This window comes from Marmota flaviventris, chromosome 1 (assembly GCF_047511675.1).
Source record: "Marmota flaviventris isolate mMarFla1 chromosome 1, mMarFla1.hap1, whole genome shotgun sequence".
Taxonomy (NCBI): domain Eukaryota; kingdom Metazoa; phylum Chordata; class Mammalia; order Rodentia; family Sciuridae; genus Marmota; species Marmota flaviventris.
Genome location: NC_092498.1, coordinates 29,818,266 through 29,838,171, shown reverse-complemented (window position 1 = coordinate 29,838,171; position 19,906 = coordinate 29,818,266). Strand labels below are relative to the sequence as shown.

The 19,906-nt window shown below is 35.6% G+C and overlaps 1 protein-coding gene across 9 annotated transcripts in view; it reads right to left on the bottom strand.

The window, feature by feature from the left end:
• Positions 1 to 19,906, bottom strand: part of Akap9 (A-kinase anchoring protein 9) — a 138,348-nt gene that overhangs the window by 77,002 nt on the left and 41,440 nt on the right. For all 9 annotated transcript variants that reach the window (XM_071612189.1, XM_071612191.1, XM_071612217.1 and 6 more), the window contains 2 exons: positions 18,574 to 18,787; positions 16,691 to 16,853 (listed from right to left, as the gene is read on the bottom strand). In XM_071612189.1, coding sequence (XP_071468290.1) covers positions 16,691 to 16,853; positions 18,574 to 18,787 — 377 coding nt within the window. The remainder of the gene's footprint in view (positions 1 to 16,690; positions 16,854 to 18,573; positions 18,788 to 19,906) is intronic.

The window sequence follows — 19,906 nt, the reverse complement described above, 5'->3', positions numbered from 1 at the left end:
TATGAAAAAATTAGTGTTGTGTGTTTTATCCAAAGTTTCTACCATGCATAATGTGTACTGAGGCAGTGGGGAGACAAAAATGATAGTTACCCCAGGGTTACAAGTATTGTAACTTAAAACATTTTTGACTAAGTTTTCCATTTTAAAGTAACAATGAATATTATGTCATTTAATGAATTTCAGTATAAATGTATGATAAAAAATTTATTATGTAAAAAACATTTTTAATAAGTCTTTTAAAAATAACATCTTAGATATGCTTATATAGCAACAGTGTACATAATATAACATAACTATATACACTGATACTACACACTACTTATATACCTAAGATATATAATACATATTATTCATATTACGTGGATATCTAAATTACACAGATGCTTATATAGCAACAGTGTACATAACATAACATACTATATACACTGATACTACACACTACTTATATACCTAAGATATATGATACATATTATTCATATTACATGGATATCTAAATTACACAGACACAAAACATATAATAATATAGAATAGATTATATTGAATTAAATATATTAAAAGAACCAGGTACAGTGGTGCGTGCTTGCAACTCCAGAAATTTGGGAGGTTGAGGCAGGAGGATCAAAAATTCAGGACGAGCCTTAGCAATTTAGTGAGACTCTCTTTAAAAAAAAAAAAAAAAAAGGGTTGGAAATGCAGGAAGATGGCTGAATAAAGTATTTGTTTCCCTGACAGATCTGTGGAGTGAACCAAGAAAAGCAGAAAGGCCACTTTTCAACAAGATGGGTGAATGGTCCAGAACTAGGAAGGACTTAACTGGAATTTAATACTGGATACTCAAAACAGATCATGGACTCAAGAGATCTTGTATAACAAAATAAGAGGGAAAGATCCCCAGATCCACAGCTGTAAAATAGCTGGAAGTACAAACCAGAATAATCCCTATGTGAATGTAGTAAAGCAATAATAGAACTAAAGGAACCCCCATTCCTAGGAAAACAGAGGTGTTTTGCGGTATGGAGAGCTTAAGAGCTCAGAGATACTGCACAAAAAACAAACAAACAAACAAACAAAAATCCCCAGTAAGCTGTGCTGCACAGCATCTGTGTATAGGAGGGAAGCCACCAGCTTTCTTGGCGGCATGCATGGAGGACAGCAGAAAGAACCACTGTGAAGCAGTGGCTGGGGGCCCTGCAGCTAGGTGAGTCAATTATTGGCAGACCAAAGTCTGGCACCAAAAATGTGCAAGGCAAATCCATAATGTGTGATAGAGAGTGTTCCAAAGTGACCAGGAGAAAATCAAGCATGGAGGGACATTTACACAGGAGAATACTGATCAAGGAAACCCACCTGGCTTTCCCCTCCCCATCCAATCAGCTGCTTGCAGTACTGGCTGGAAGAGAAGTGCCTGACTGTGAATTTGAAAGGACAGGCAAAGGAGAGATCAAGTTTGGAGACCAAATAATGACCAGGGTTCATGGGGTCTGCAGGCAAAGTAGTGGGCTAAGAACAGATTCCTACATCACATGTGTAGAACCTAAAGGAGGTTCCCGAGGTGCGGTCTTCCAATGTGGACAGACAATTGCTGAGCCTTGGAGGTGTGATGACTTAAAATCTTCAGACCAATAGGCACGCAGTGAAGAGATTGGAACGTACCTAAGCCTACACCTTGGCTCTAGTAGTTCCGCTTCCAGGACTAACCCTCTCACCCTAGCAACCCTAACTACCCTGAGGGTAGAGCTAGCATCAAACTCCAGACAACATACCTAACTGCTCAGAAGAGAAGCTGAGAAACTTTTGAACTGCAATGGAAAAAAGTGTTCAATTTTTCATCCAGATTCCTTTTTTTTCTTCTCTCACATATCTACCATTTTTGAAACCAAGTATTTTTCATGGATCAGTTTATTGAGGACTGGGATATCTGAATAGTACATTAAAGTTTTGTTGTTTATTATTTTCTTTTATATATATATACCCTCTCATTTATCTGTTTCCTTGGATTCTCTTTTTCACTTTTCTCTTGCTAACACCCAACTTCTATTAAGTCCTCCCTTCATTCTTCCTATAATTTTTTAACTTCTATCTTTTCTGATCCTTCCTCATAAACATCACACCCTACATGACTTTTGTTCTCTCTGTCCACCAATGGAAACCGTAAACTTTTTTGCAAACTTATTGTTTATATTGTAGACAATAATTGAACACATCATTTCAGTTTAATGGAACAAAACTGTGAATGCCTTAATAGGAGCTATTTGGTTTAAGGCTGTTTATTGTTTGTATTGGATGCAGTTATTATTTGTCTCTTCCTTAAAAGGTGAGGTACTAGAAATCTTCAGGGACACTATGAATCTACAGGGTAGAAACTGTACTGCCTGAAATCCACACTGCTAGAAGGACAGACATAAGAACAACATGCGAAAACAATAGAACAAAGTGGCCCAAACAAACCAAGATGATCCAATAATTAAACCCATAGACAACACAGTAAAAGAAATGTAGAAAAGGAGTTTAGAAAGTACATATTAGACTGATCTGGTACATAAAGAATGATATAGGGAATAAAATCAGAGATAAATTTGAGGAGGTAAAAGATCACTGCAGAGGCAGAGATTCTCAGAAAATGACAACAACAACAACAACAACCCCAGAAATCCTCAAAATGAAACAATCAATAAACCAATTAAAAATTCAATGGAAAGTATTATCAATAGACTAGACCATTTGGAAGATAGAACCTCGGGCAATGAAGACAAAATATATAATTTTGAAAATGAAGTTGACTACACAGGGAAGATGGTAAGAAACCATGAACAGAACTTCCAAGAATGATGAAATAACAAGAAAAGACCAAATTAAGATTTATTGGGATAGGTGAAGGCATAGAGATACAAACCAAAGGAATGCCCAATTTTTCAATGAAATAATATGAAAAAAATTTCCAAAATCTGAAGAATGAAATGGAAAATCAAATACAAGTGGACCTTAAATGTACAAGATCACAACAGACCCACATCAAGACACATCATAAAGAAAAAGGTCAAATATAGAAAATAAGGATTGAATTTTAAAGGCTATGAGAGAAAAAATATCAGATTATATATAGAGGGAAACTAATTAGGATCTCAGGTGATTTTTCAACCCAGACTCTCAAAGCCAGAAGGTCCTGGAATAATATATACCTAGTTCTGCAAGAAGATGGATGCCAACCAAGAATTCTATATCTAACAAAATAAAACTTCAGATTTAAAGATGAAATAAAAACCTTCCATAATAAACAAAAGTTAAAAGAATTCACAACTAGAAAATCTGTGCTATAAAACATTATCAACAAAATATTCCATGAAGACGGAAAAAAAAAAAAAAGTCAAAATCAACAAAGGGAGGAGCCATACAAAAGGAATAATCAATCAAAGGAGAAATTAATTCAAAGTAAAAAGTAGAAATAAGCTAAAATGACTGGGAACACAAATTATATCTCAAAAATAACCTTGAATGTTAATGGTCTAAACTAATAAACCCAAAAGACATAGATTGACAGATTGGATTAAAAAAAACAAAACCCCAAAATCTGTTGTCTCCAAGAGACTCACCTCATAAGCAAAGACATCCACAGAGTGAAAATGAAAGGATGGGAAAAAACATATTACTCACATGGATTGAGTAAACAAGCAGGGGTTTCTATCCCCATGTCAGATAAAGTGTACTTCAAGCCAAAAGTTAATCCGAAGGGTCAAAGAAGACATTTCATACTGCTTAAGGGAATTATACATCAACAAGACATAATACGTTAAATATTTATGCCCCAAACAATGGAGCATCTACATATATCAAACAAACCCTCCCTCAATTTCAAGAATTAAATAGACCATAATACAATAATACTGAGTGACTTTAACAAACCTTTCTCACTACTGGATAGATCGTCAAACAAAAACTAAACAAAAAAACTATAGAACTTAATAATATAATCAATAATTTATACTTAACAGACATATAAAGAGTATTACATCCATCAACAAATACATGTTCTTCTCAGTAGCACACAGACCCTTCTCTAAAATAGACTATATATCTTATGCCACAAAGCAACAATTATGAAATAAAAAAAAGAGATAATACCCTGCATTCTATCAGATCATAATGGAATGAAATTAGAAATCATTGATACAATAAAAAATAAAAACTACTCCAACACCTAGAGACTAAATAATACGCTATTGACTAACCAATGGATAGAAGAAGAAATCAGGGATGAAATTTTTAAAATACTTACCAGAGATAAATGAGAACTGATACAACTTGTCAAAATCTCTGGGACACTATTAAGCTAAATTCATTAAAAGAACGGAAAGTCAATGAGTAAATGACCTAACATAAGATCTCAAAGCCCTAGAAAAAGAAAAACAAATCAACACCAAAAGCAGTAGAAGACAGGAAATAATTAAAATCAGAGCTGAAATAAATGAAATTGAAATAAATGGAACAATTAAAAAATAAATAAACAAAAAGTTGGGTCTTTGAAAAAATAAATAAAATTGATAAACTCAATTGTGCTAATGAAGACAGAAAACTCAAATCACTAAAATTCATAGTCACAAAAAATATTACAACAGATACTGTTGAAATACAGTAGAGAATCAGAAGCTATTTTGAAAATTTATACTCCAATAAAAATGAAAATTTTAAAGACATCAACAAATTTCTAGAGACAAATGAGCTACCCAAATGGAATTAGGAGGACATACACAATTAAACCTGATCAATTTCAAGCAATAAAATAGAAGAAGCCATCAAAAGCCAACCATTTAAGTAACGCCCAGGACGAAACAGATTCTTACCCAGTTCTACAAGACCTTTGATGAATTAACACCAATAAGCCTCAAACTATTTCATGAAACAGAAAAGGAGGGAACTCTTCCAAACTCATTCTATGAAGCTAGTATCACCTGATATCAAAATCAGACAAAGACACATCAAGGAAAGATAACTTCAGACCAATATCCCTAATGAACATAGATGCAAAAATTCTGTATACAATTCTGGCAATTAGCATATAAAAACATTAAAAATATAGTTGTTATGGTTTGGTTGTGAGGTATCCCCCAAAAGTTCACATAAGACAATGCAAGAAGATTCAGAGGAGAAATGACTAACCCAATCAGTGAATTAATCCCCTGATAGGAATTAAATGAAGTGGTAAGGTATGGCTAGAGGAGATGGGAATTGGGGGGATGGCTATGGAGTATACATTTTTTATCTGGAGAGTGGAGTCTCTATATGGGGTATATATTTTGTATCTGGAGAGTGGAGTCTCTGTCTCTCTGTTTCCTGATCACTATGTGAACTCCTTCCCTCTGCCACACTCTTCTTCCAGATGTTCTGCCTTACCTCAAAGCCCAACGGATGGAGCTGGCCTTCTATGGACTAAGACGTCTAAACACCATGAACCCTCAAATAACACCATGAGCCCTTTTCCTCTCTTAAAATTGTTCTGGTCAGATCCTTTAGTAACACAAATAAAAAAGCTTACTAAAACAACAGTGCACCATATTCAAGTGGGATTCAAGGTTGGTTCAACATACAGAAATAAATAAATGTAATTCATCACATCAACAGACTTCAAGAAGAATCATATGATAATTTCAATAGGAGCACAAAAAGCATTTGACAAAATAAAGCACCGTTTTATGTTTAAAACACTAGAAAAACTAGGGATAGTAGAAACATATCTCAACACTGTAAAAGCTATACATACTAAACCCAAGACCAAAATCATTCTAAATGGAGAAAAACTGAAGGCATTCCATCTAAGAACTTTAGTAAGATAAGAATACCCTCTTTTTACCACTTTTATTCAATATAATCCTGGAAACTAGCCAGGGCAAGTAGACAGAAGAAAGAAATTAAAGGGATATGAATAGAAAAAGAACTCAAATTATTACTATTTGCCAACAATATGATTCTATATTTACAAGACCTAAAAAATCCACCAGAAAACTTCTAGAATTAATGAATGAAATTTAGCAAAGTAGTAGGATATAAAATTAACAACCATACATCAAATGCATTCCTATATATCAGTGATAAAGTCACTGAAAAAGAAATTAGGAAAACTACCCCATTCACAATAGCGTCAAAAAATAAAATAGAATATTTGGAATCAATCTAACAAAAGAGGTGAAAGACCTCTACAGTGAAAACTACAGAACACTAAAGAAAAAAACTGAAGACCTTAGAAGATGGAAATATCTCCCATGTTCTTGGATAAGCAGAATTAACACTGTCAAAAGGGCCATACTACCAAAAGCATTATATAGATTTAATGCAATTCCTATTAAAATTCCAATGCTATTCTTTGTAGAGCTAGAAAAAGCAATCATGAAATTCATTTGGAAAAAAGAGACCCAGAATAGCCAAAGCAATCCTTAGCAATTAAAGTGAAGCAAGAGGCATCATAATACCAGAACTTAAATTATACTACAGAGCCATAACAACAACAACAACAAAAACAATGGGATCACACTGGCACCAAAACAGACACATAGACCAATGATACAGAATAGAAGACACAGAGACAAACCCATATAAATACAGTTATCTCATACTAGACAAAGGTGCCAAAAATACTCACTGGAGAAAAGATAGCCTATTCAACAAATGGTGCTGGGAAAACTAAAAATCCACATGAAGCAAAATGAAATTAAACCTCTATCTCTAATCTTGCACAAAACTCAATTCAAAGTGGATCAAGGATTTAGGCACTAGAACAGAGACCATGCACTTAACAGAAGAAAAAGTAGATCCAAACTCTACCATCTCAGCTTAGGAACTGACTTCCTTAACAAGACTTCTAGAGCACAAGAACTATAAGCAAGAATCAATAAAAAGATTCAAACTAAAATGGTTCTTCACATCAAACAATCAATAACATGAAGAGAGTGCCTACAGAATGGGAGAAAACCTTTACCACATACACCTCAGAGCATTAATCCCCAGGATATAGAAAAAACTCAAGAAACTTAACACCAGGGGCTGGGGTTGTGGCTCAGTGGTAGAGCGCTTGCCTGGCATGTGTGAGGGACCTAGGGTTTGATTCTCAGCACCACATATCAATAAATTTAAAAAAATAAAGGTTCATCAACAACTAAAAAAAAAAAAATTAAAAAACAATAAAAACACCAGAAAAACAAACCAATCAATAAATGGGCTAAGGAACTGAACAGACACTTCACAGAAGACATATAATCGATCAACAAATATGTGAAAATACGTTCAACATCTCTAGCAATTAGAGAAATGCAAATCAAAACTACAATGAGATTCCATCTCACTCCAGTTAGAATGGCAACTATCAAGAATACGAGCAACAGGCCTAGGGACATTGCTCAGTTGGTAGAGTGCTTGCCTCGCATGCAGAAGGCCCTAGTTCAATACTCAGCACCACAAAAAAAAAGAAAGAAAGAAAGAAAGAAAAAATATGCAACAATAAATGTCGGCAAGCATGTGGGGGTAAAGGTACACTCATACATTGCTGGTGGGACTGCAAATTGGTGCAACTACTATAGAAAGCAGCATGGAGATTCCTAAGAAAACTTGGAATGGAACCACCATTTGACCCAGTTATCCCACTCCTAGGTTTATACTCAAAGGACTTTAAATCAGCATAATACAGTGATGCAGACACATCATGTTTATAGCAGCTAAATTCACAATAGCTAAACTACGGAACCAACCCAGGTGTCCTTCAACAGATGAATGGATAAAGAAAGTGTGATATATATCTCCCCAATGGAGTATTACTCACCCTTAAAGAAGAATGAAATTATGGCATTTGGTGGCAAATGGATGGACCTGGAGAATATCATGCCAAGCTAAATAAGCAAATTCCAAAGAACCAAAGGCTGAATGTTTTTGTCTGATATGCGGATACTAATTCACAATGAGGTGGGGGGGATAGGGAAGAATAAACATACTTTGGATTAGACAACGGGCAATGAGGGGAGGGGAAGGTTTATGAGGGAAGAGAGGATAGTAGAATGAATCAGATATTATTACCCCAGGTGCATATATGATTACATCACATATTCTACATCATGTACAACCAAAGAATGAGAAGTTATACTTCATTTATGTATGATATGTCAAAATGCATCCTACTGTATTAGATAACTAGTTAGAAGAAAAAAAATTGCTAGAACTAAAAAAAAAAAAATAATTAGTTATTGAAACTACATATATAGAAATAATAGTTCATTAAATTTGATTTGTCTAACATTACCCAACTGGTATGTGGTAGATCTGAACATGAGTTATTTTAAATAAAAACAGTAGTTCTGCAGCGGCTCGCCGGCATGGTGGACACATCGCCCCAATTGGAGGAGGGGCGGTGCAGAGCCGGCGCCCACGCCTGCAAGGTAGGCAGACCTGAGACCAACCGGCAGAGCAGGCCCAGCGGCCCGCCGGCGTGGTGGACACATCATCCCAATTGGAGGAGGGGTGGAGCAGAGCCGCCGCCTGCGCCTGCAAGGTAGGCAGACCTGTGACCAACCGGCGGAGCAGGCCCAGCGGACCGCCGGCGGGGTGGACACATCACCCCAATTGGAGGAGGGGCGGAGCACAGCCGCCGCCCGCGCCTGAAAGGTAGCCAGACCTGCGACCGACATGCAGAACAGGCCCAGCGGCCTGCCGGCGTGGTAGACACATCACCCCAACTGGAGGAACGGCAGAGCCGCCGCCTGCGCCTGCAAGGTAGGCAGACCTGTGATCTACAGGGAGAACAGGCATAGCGACCCGCCAGCGTGGTAGACACATCACCCCAACTGGAGGAAGGGCCCAGCTGCCGCCCACAAGGTAGGCAGACCGCGCATCCCGGAGAAGGGGCCCAGCGGCCCGCTGACCTAGTTGAAAGATCACCCCAATTGAAGGAGGGGCACAGCCACCGCCTGCGCCTGCAAGGAAGGCAGACCTGCAACCTGGAGAACAGGCCCAGCGGCCTGCCAGTGTGGTAGACAGATCATCCCTATTGGAGAAGGGGCCCAGCCGTTGCCCACAAAGTAGGCAGACCACGTGACCTGGAGAAGGGGCCCAGCGGCATGATAGACAGATCACCCCAATTGGAGGAGGAGCACAGCCGCCGCCCGCCCCTTCAAGGGAGACTTTGTAACTATACAAGAGCAATATAAATATATAGGGGGAAATTCAATAACACAACAGATTCACCAAGCAGAAAGAAACAAGAGCAATAAAAAAAGACAAGGAAAGAAAGGACCACAAACAATGCAGGTCAACTGAACTTTAGAAGAGTAACAGCTGCAGCAGATGGAATGTCAGATAAACAATTCAGGATTTACATGCTTCAGATGATCTGGAGTCTCAAGGAAGACATTAGACAGCAAAATCAGACAATGAAAGATCACTTCAACAATGAATTACATAAACAAATCCAAGAAGCAAAAGATCAACTATACAGGGAGATAGAGGTTATAAAAAACAAACAGAAATCCTAGAAATACAGAAAGCAATAAACCAAATTAAAAACTCAAATGAGAATACTACCAGCAGAGTAGAACACTTAGAAGATAGAACATCAGACAATGAAGACAAAGTATTTCAAATTGAAAAGAACATAGACAGGTCAGCGAGACTCTTAAGAAACCATGAGCAGAACATCCAAGAAATATGGGATAACATAAAGAGACCAAACTTAAGAGTCATTGGGATACAGGAAGGTATAGAGGTCCAAACCACAGGAATGAGCAATCTGTTCAACGAAATAATACGAGAAAACTTCCCAGACTTGAAGAATGAGACAGAATCCTAAATCCTAGAAGCCTACAGGACGCCGAATGTGCAAAATCATAAGAGATCCACACCTAGACACATTATAATGAAGATGCCCAACATACAGAATAAGGAGAGAATTTTAAAAGCTTCAAGAGAAAGGAAGCAGATTACATTTAGGAGTAAACCAATCAGGATAACAGCTGATCTCTCAACACAGACTCTGAAAGCTAGAAGATCCTGGAACAACATATTTCAAACGCTGAAAGAAAATGGGTTCCAACCAAGAATTGTGTATCCAGCGAAATTAAGTATCAGGATGGAAGATGAAATTAAAACCTTCCACGATAAACAAAAGTTAAAAGAATTTGCAGCTAGAAAACCATCTCTTCAAAACATCCTCAGCAAAACATTACAGGAAGAGGAAATGGAAAATAACAATGAAAACCAACAGTGGGAGGTAGGACAGTAAAGGGGGGAAAAATAATCAAAGAGGAAAACAAACCATGTTTAGTAACATAAATAAACAATTATGGCTGGAAGAACAATCCATATCTCAATAATAACCCTAAATGTTAATGGCTTAAACTCACCAATTAAGAGACACAGGCTAGTAGAATGGATCAAAAAAAAAAAAAAGATCCAACAATATGCTGCCTACAGGAGACGCATTTGATAAGAAAAGACATACATAGACTGAAGGTGAAAGGTTGGGAAAAATCATATCACTCATATGGACTTTGGAAACAAGCAGGAGTGTCCATACTCATATCAAATAAACAGATTTCAAGCCAAAGTTAATCACAAGGGATAAAGAGGGACACTACATACTGCTCAAGGGAACCATACACCAACAAGACATAACAATCATAAGTATATATGCTCCAAACAATGGTGCAGCTATGTTCATCAAACAGACTCTTCTCAAGTTCCAGAGTCTAATAGACCACCATACAATAATTATGGGAGACTTCAACACACCTCTCTCACCACTGGACAGATCTTCCAAACAAAAGTTGAATAAAGAAACTATAGAACTCAATAATACAATTAATAACCTAGACTTAATTGACATATATAGAATATACCACCCAACATCAAGCAGTTACACTTTTTTCTCAGCAGCACATGGATCCTTCTCAAAAATAGATCATATATTATGTCACAGGGCAACTCTTAGACAATATAAAGGAGTAGAGATAATACCATGCATCTTATCTGATTATAATGGAATGAAATTGAAAATCAATGATAAAAGAAGGAAGGAAAAATCATGCATCACTTGGAGAATGAACAATAGGTTACTGAATGATCAATGGGTTATAGAAGACATCAAGGAGGAAATTAAAAAAATCTTAGAGATAAATGAAAACACAGACACAACATATTGGAATCTATGGGACACAATGAAAGCAGTTCTAAGAGGAAAATTCATTGCCTGGAGTTCATTCCTTAAAAAAAGGAAAAACCAACAAATAAATGATCTCACACTTCATCTCAAAATCCTAGAAAAAGAAGAGCAAAACAACAGCAAAAGAAGTAGAAGGCAAGAAATAATTAAAGTCAGAGCTGAAATTAATGAAATTGAAACAAAAGAAACAATTGAAAAAATTGACAAAACTAAAAGTTGGTTCTTTGAAAAAATAAATAAAATCGACAGACCCTTACCCATGCTAACAAAGAGAAGAAAGAAGAGAGAGAACTCAAACTACTAGCATACGGGATGAAAAAGGCAATATCACAACAGACACTTCAGAAACACAGAAGATAATTAGAAATTATTTTGAATCCTTATACTCCAATAAAATAGAAGATAGTGAAGGCATCGATAAATTTCTTAAGTCATATGATCTACCCAGATTGAGTCAGGAGGATATAGACAACCTAAACAGACCAATATCAATTGAGGAAATAGAAGAAGCCATCAAAAGACTACCAAGTAAGAAAAGCCCAGGACCGGATGGGTATATAGCAGAGTTTTACAAAACCTTTAAAGAAGAACTAATACCAATACTTTTCAAGCTATTCTAGGAAATAGAAAAAGAGGGAGAACTTCCAAATTAATTCTACGAGGCCAACATCAACCTGATTCCTAAACCAGACAGAAACACTTCAAAGAAAGAAAATTACAGACCAATATCTCTAATGAACCTAGATGCAAAAATCCTCAATAAAATTCTGGCGAATCGGATACAAAAACATATCAAAAAAATTGTGCACCATGATCAAGTAGGATTCATCCCTGGGATGCAAGGCTGGTTCAATATACGGAAATCAATAAATGTTATTCACCACATCAATAGACTTAAAAATAAGAACCATATGATCGTCTCGATAGATGCGGAAAAACCATTCGACAAAGTACAGCATCCCTTTATGTTCAAAACTCTAGAAAAACTAGGGATAACAGGAATATACCTCAATATTGTAAAAGCAATCTATGCTAAGCCTCAGGCTAGCATCATTCTGAATGGAGAAAAACTGAAGGCATTCCCTCTAAAATCTGGAACAAGACAGGGATGCCCTCTCTCACCACTTCTGTTCAACATAGTTCTCGAAACACTGGCCAGAGCAATTAGACAGACGAAAGAAATTAAAGGCATAAAAATAGGAAAAGAAAAACTTAAATTATCACTATTTGCAGGTGACATGATTCTATACCTAGCAGACCCAAAAGGGTCTACAAAGAAACTATTAGAGCTAATAAATGAATTCAACAAAGTGGCAGGATATAAAATCAACATGCATAAATCAAAGGCATTCCTGTATATCAGCGACAAATCCTCTGAAATGGAAATGAGGACAACTACTCCATTCACAATACCCTCAAAAAAAATAAAATACTTGGGAATCAACCTAACAAAAGAGGTGAAAGACTTATACAATGAAAACTACAGAACCCTAAAGAGAGAAATAGAAGATCTTAGAAGATGGAAAAATATACCCTATTCATGGATAGGCAGAACTAACATCATCAAAATGGCGATATTACCAAAAGTTCTCTATAGGTTTAATGCAATGCCAATCAAAATCCCAACGGCATTTCTTGTAGAAATAGATAAAGCAATCATGAAATTCATATGGAAAAATAAAAGACCCAGAATAGCAAAAACAACTCTAAGCAGGAAGTGTGAATCAGGCGGTATAGCGATACCAGACTTCAAACTATACTACAGAGCAATAGTAACAAAAACAGCATGGTACTGGTACCAAAACAGGCGGGTGGACCAATGGTACAAATAGAAGACACAGAAACCAATCCACAAAATTACAACTATCTTATATTTGATAAAGGGGCTAAAAGTATGCAATGGAGGAAGGATAGCATCTTCAACAAATGTTGCTGGGAAAACTGGAAATCCATATGCAACAAAATGAAACTGAATCCCTTTCTCTCGCCATGCACAAAAGTTAACTCAAAATGGATCAAGGAGCTTGATATGAAATCAGAGACACGGCGTCTGATAGAATAAAAAGTTGGCTACGATCTACATACTGTGGGGTCAGGCTCCAAATTCCTCAATAGGACACCCGTAGCACAAGAGTTAATAACCAGAATCAACAAATGGGACTTACACAAACTAAAAAGTTTTTTCTCAGCAAAAGAAACAATAAGAGAGGTAAATAGGGAGCCTACATCCTGGGAACACCTCAGATAGAGCCCTAATATCCAGAGTATACAAAGAACTCAAAAAATTAAACAATAAGAAAACAAATAAACCAATCAACAAATGGGCCAAGGACCTGAACAGACATTTCTCAGAGGAGGACATACAATCAATCAACAAGTACATGAAAAAATGCTCACCATCTCTAGCAGTCAGAGAAATGCAAATCAAAACCACCCTAAGATACCATCTCACTCCAGTAAGATTGGCAGCCATTATGAAGTCAAACAACAACAAGTGCTGGCGAGGATGTGGGGAAAAGGGTACACTTGTACATTGCTGGTGGGAACTGCAAATTGGTGCGGCCAATTTGGAAAGCAGTATGGAGATTTCTTGGAAAGCTGGGAATGGAACCACCATTTGACCCAGCTATTTCCCTTCTCGGTCTATTCCCTAAAGACGTAAAAAGAGCATACTACAGGGACACTGCTACATCGATGTTCATAGCAGCACAATTCACAATAGCAAGACTGTGGAACCAACCTAGATGCCCTTCAATAGACGAATGGATAAAAAAATGTGGCATTTATACACAATGGAGTATTACTCTGCATTAAAAAATGACAAAATCATAGAATTTGCAGGGAAATGGATGGCATTAGAGCAAATTATGCTAAGTGAAGCTAGCCAATCCCTAAAAAACAAATGCCAAATGTCTTCTTTGATATAAGGAGAGTAACTAAGAACAGAGTAGGAAGGAAGAACATGAGAAGAAGATTAACATTAAACAGGGATGAGAGGTGGGAGGGAAAGGGAGAGAGAAGGGAAATTGCATGGAAATGGAAGGAGACCCTCAGGGTTATACAAAATTATAAACAAGAGGAAGTGAGGGGAAAGGGAAAAAAAAAACAAGGGGGAGAAATGAATTACAGTAGATGGGGTAGAGAGAGAAGAGGGGAGGGGAGGGGGGATAGTAGAGGATAGGAAAGGCAGCAGAATACAACAGACACTAGTATGGCAATATGTAAATCAGTGGATATGTAACCGATGTGATTCTGCAATCTGTATACGGGGTAAAAATGGGAGTTCATAACCCACTTGAATCAAAGTGTGAAATATGATATGTCAAGAACTATGTTATGTTTTGAACAACGAACAATAAAAATTAAAACAGTAGTTCTGAAAAAAAAGAAGAGGGGTGAGGATGTGGCTTGGTGGTTAAGAGCCCCTGAATTCAATCCCTGATACAAAATAATAATAATAATAATAATATATATATATATATATATATATATATATATATATATATAAAAATAAAAATATATGTGTGTGCATGTATGTATGTATGTATGTATGTATATAAAGATATATCTAAGATATATTACTGAGTTAAAAAAGCTTGTAAATTCACACTTGCATTAAAAACCTGTTTTAACATATATGTCTATATAAATAGGAAAATGTCTGAAAGAATACATATCAAAAGTAACAATGATTGCTTATATTGGAAATGAAGTGTGGCAACAGTAAAGAGAAGGTTCTTAACTTACAGTTAGTTTAATTTTAACTTACAATTAGTTTAATTTTAATTTTATCTACCCACATATCTTTTGGTATGTATGTCTGAATTCTGTATTGTTATATAAGCATTCACTACTTTGTAAAAATGTTTTCTTAAAATGTCTAATCTTATAACAATAAGGTAAGATTAGTATTTAGCAATCATGTGGATTTAGAATATATCAGTGACTTAAATAGACAAAGATAAGCTTAAATTCCTAGGCTGGGGTTGTGACTCAGTGGTAAAGTACTTGCCTAGCATGTATGAGGCACTGGGTTCAATTCTTAGCACTGCATGTAAATAAATAAATAAAATAACAACTAATAAAAATATTTTTTAAAAAGGCTTAAATTCCTTAATTGAAGACAAACAAAATGAAACAATACTTCCTCTAAATTTATATACATTTGGATATATAAAGTGCATACATACATTATTTATACATACACATACATGCATACACACAATGATTATAATGTATGTGTACATACAAAACAAATAATTTAAAGAAAAAAATGAAGTAGAAAAGTAAGACACAGACTCTTTGGGGACAATTTTAATTTATGTAAGAACATGACATCTACGTAAAGATCCAAATGAGATGAGGGTGTGGGCATACAAATACCTGGAGAATAATCATTCTAGGTAGAAGAAAAAGCCAATGAATCCCAAAAGCAGAAGCGTACTGATATGTGATATATTTGAGGATCACAGTGGGGATGTATGAGGGTTTTTTTAATCTTTTAAAATTGTTTTTAGTTGTAAATGGACCTTTACTTTATTTATTTACATGTGGTGCTGAGAATCAAACCCAGGGCCTCACACAAGCCAGGCAAGCGCTTTCCGCTGAGCTCCAACCCCAACCCCATGGGATCATATGATTTGAGAATAGTAAGTGATAAGAAAGTCAGTAGAAAATGAAAGTCAAAGATGTCATGGTCCTCAGGACCTAGTGAGACTGTAAAGAGCAGAAGAGGATTAGAGTAACATGATGTAACTGAAATTATAAAAGCAAAGGTTCTGGCACTTGTGTTGACTATATAGAGAACAGACTGTAAACAGAAGTTTAGTAATCCAGGTGAAACACACAACAATGGCAGGGACCAGTGGAGCAGTAAGGAGTGGCACAGTTTTGATGTACTTTGAAGGTTAAAAAAAACCAAGATTTTTTCATAGAATGGCAGAGAGTTATGACAGAAAGGAGTCATGATGGATGAAGATGGCTACAGAGAAGGAGCAAATTTTAGAAGATCCTGATCCAAGAAAACATAAATAGTGGTAATTCAAGATCATTTCTTCTCTCCTCATAGATCAGGGTTCTATTTAGGACATGATGAATTTGAGCATTAGACAATCAAATGGAGTATATTCAAGTCACAGTGGAATGATCATACTTAGACTATTTAAGTATTCACCACATCAACATATCAAAGCCTAGGCATAGAATAAACAAGTAAATGTCTACTACCTGACTTATTTTAATTCAGAAAATAGATTAATAATAACATCTTTATAAAAGTATAAGTAAAATTCCTATAATAAAATGTCTTTGGTTTATACCAACATTTATTTCACACATTTCAAAGATACAGAATTATCTCCTGCTCTTATTTCTTAAAAATGTTACATCCTATCTCTTTGTTAAAGTTATATTTTATTCATAAAATAACCATTCCAGATGATACTATCATTGTTACTAAGCTACAAATACCGCTGAATGAAGTTTTAAGTAAATAGATACCTTGGGTCCACCGTGGCCTCACTAATGGCTTGCAGCTTCTCCTGTAGAGAATAAATTTCTGCCCTATGATTTTCTTCAGTTTCTTTCAATTGTTGGCGCAAAAAGCATATGAAGTTTTCTAATTCTTGAATTTGTTCTTCAAGTTGTTTAATTTTTTTGGTATCTTACAGAGAAGATAACAGGAAGAGAAGACAATACACATTTCAATACAAACTTCTCAGTGAAATAACAATCATTTTATTTCAATGTATAAAAATATTTATTCTTTGAAAAATGTTTTGAGTGAAACTCAGGTTTTAATTTGACTCATTCTGACTGATGAAAACAAGAAAACGATATGATTCAAGATCATTTCTCCTATCCTTATGGTATGGTATCTCTAAATTCAACAATTTTATATCTTTAAAACAATTCAGAAACATGAAACAAAAGAGGTGTTGAAAAGGGACCAGAGGAGAGTAGTTCACACCTTTCAGTTTCCTCTTTTATTTTTATTTCTAAAAAATGCTGATAGTTAATCACTAAACTAACTTTTTTGCCAATTAAATGAGCCATTAGTTAACATGCAATTTGGGAAATAGTGGACAGACTACCTCAAGAAGATATCAATTAAAAAAAATACAAACTTAAAATATTACTATATTCAAAGAACCCCTGAAGTGAAAAAGCATGGTATTATCTGATATGCTTGAAATTCTATTCTGTTCACCAAAGCAATTCCAATAATAAAACTCATTCCTAAAAGCAAAAGTGAAGGCCTAGAGATACCTTGAACACAAGAAGTCTAGTTAACTGGCCAAATAATCATGAAAGAAAAACATTAACTGTGACTAATTGTTTATGGTTTATTGTATGGTCCCTTAACATTGTTGCTTCCCATTATGCCATCTTGGTCTTTTAACTCACTCTCTAGTTTCCCCTGATAACTCATTCTTGTCCTTGACCTTTTGTCCTTGACATTCACGCTGATTATAAATCTTTACCTCATACTTAAATTTTTCTCCCAGGTTTCAGACTTCTATTTTCAACTAACTCCTATATATTTTTTCAAAGTCAATAAGTATTCTATTCTTAACTCAATATATTTAAAACTGAATTTATTATTTTTTTCACAAATTGGTTCCTTTCTATGACTAGAACCATACTCTAGTTTCTTAAGCTAGAAACTTGGGTATCATTCTTAATTTCTGCTAACATTAACGACAAACTAGAGCCTAACTCTAAGTGTTGAACTTAACTTTCTATCATACTCAATTCAATCTGACTGGTCTTCCCTTCAATAATTTCATCCCTTCCAACTGATCCTAATGGTATCACCTTAAAATAAAAATCTTATTGTTATTCCCACTATTTAAAATCCTGCTGTAGGTCTTATCACGAATAGCATAAAACATAAACATGTTTTATCAGAGTACATAAAACCTTTCCTGATCAAGCTCCTTCCAATCTCTCCAGTTTTATCTAGCTAACACAACCTGAACTCCCAGTTCTCCCAAATGGATGCAATCTTAGATAGAGCTCAATGCTTAAGACTCCATAGCCTTCCCCAAATTTCCAACCCAATTACTCCTGCCCATATCCTCATCCTACTCATCTCCCCAGGAAAGACAAGACTCTTTTTTCTCCCTCCATTATCTACATTTCAGAAATTTTCAGTTTATTTTATATATGCTTTCCCAATGGATTATGATTTCCTATGGGAAAATGGCTCAGTAATTTTAGTTTTCTCTAGCACTTGAATGAATATTCAATGATTATATGAACAAATAAGACTAGGGCTTAGATACACAAGTCACCTTCCCCTGTGAGTTCTAAGGACAGAATTATGAAATGGTGGACTCTAAGTGATGCTTCATGGTAATTATAAGTCAGAAACTATTTACCTGTTTCTTGTGTTTTTACATTCTGTAGTTCTAACTGGTATATTTTCTGAAGTTCCTTGATCTTTTCCTCTTGAGTAGAAATAAGCTCCTCTTTAAGATTGCAAAGAGCTTTATCTTTTTCATTTTCCATATATTCACGAACCTGATCCACGTGAGCTGAATAAACCAGTGAAAGGCATATGCGCTGAGCTTCCATCTGTAGCCTTAAATCATTCTGAAAGTGAATATATATTAGAAAAATTTAAAATAATTTACTATAAAATAATTTGCTTTTTGCATATACTAAAACAAGAGGAGAAATAAAATATAGTTTAAAACTTCATAAGAGAACCAATGACATTTTTTTCTTCATTCTTCATTCAGTTATACTGAGCTACTTCTTTTTTCAAGGAGAGTAGTATCATTACCTCAATTTTGTAGCAAATTTTGATATTTGGTATAGCTTATGATTTGTCCATATTGGAGAGTCTTTATTCTGACTGTCCGGGACTGCTCCCTACAGGAACAAGTCGTCTCTGAAGGAAACAGCCTAGAGCCTCAACATTTTAGGATATTTAAAGGCGAAAACCACATCCAGATTGACTTGGCAACCACCAAGCAAGCAAGCAAGAAGTAGTACAGAAGCTGAATAAAGCCATTAGCTAAACAATGCAATGTCTTAATCAAATTTTCATCTCATTCATTTCTCCTGGGATTTTTTCATAATCATAATCAAAAGAGAAATGGATCAAAGTGACCCTAGTTGAATACAAATTAAAGAATGGCTACTAACATCTAATCAATTATTCCCCAGTAAGGTACACTGCCCAAGGAAAATGGGAACCAAAGAGAACAATTTTACATTGTGTAAGAATTGCTATTCTGTATTGCAAGTAGGCTATGCTAGGCAATTAGTATGTGGTACAGTGATGGGGCTTTCCTATGGGAGAAGCTCTTCTTACGTAATATGGAGTCTCAAGGTAAAATGAAGTTTGTTTGGTCATTGCTTATATAGTCTGGCCTATAACATTCCCCACTGGTTTTATGGAACTAATCAAATCATTAATTAATCATCACTGGTTTACAGCTACTGTAGTGAGTATGGAGGACCATCAGTTTTACAGAATGTATTTTTTGTTTTATATATCTTATTAAATAAACAGTTAAAGATGCAGGGTCCAATTAAAAACCCTAAGAGGACTAACAGCAATGGATCCGCTACAGCTGTGTAAGAGTAGTTAGCCAAGGAGACCAGGAGAACAAATTTTCATACCAATTTCTCTCATGTTGTCTTGGCTCTTCCTTATCTTTCATTTTTATTTTCAAATAATATTTTATTTTCATGGCACTGGGA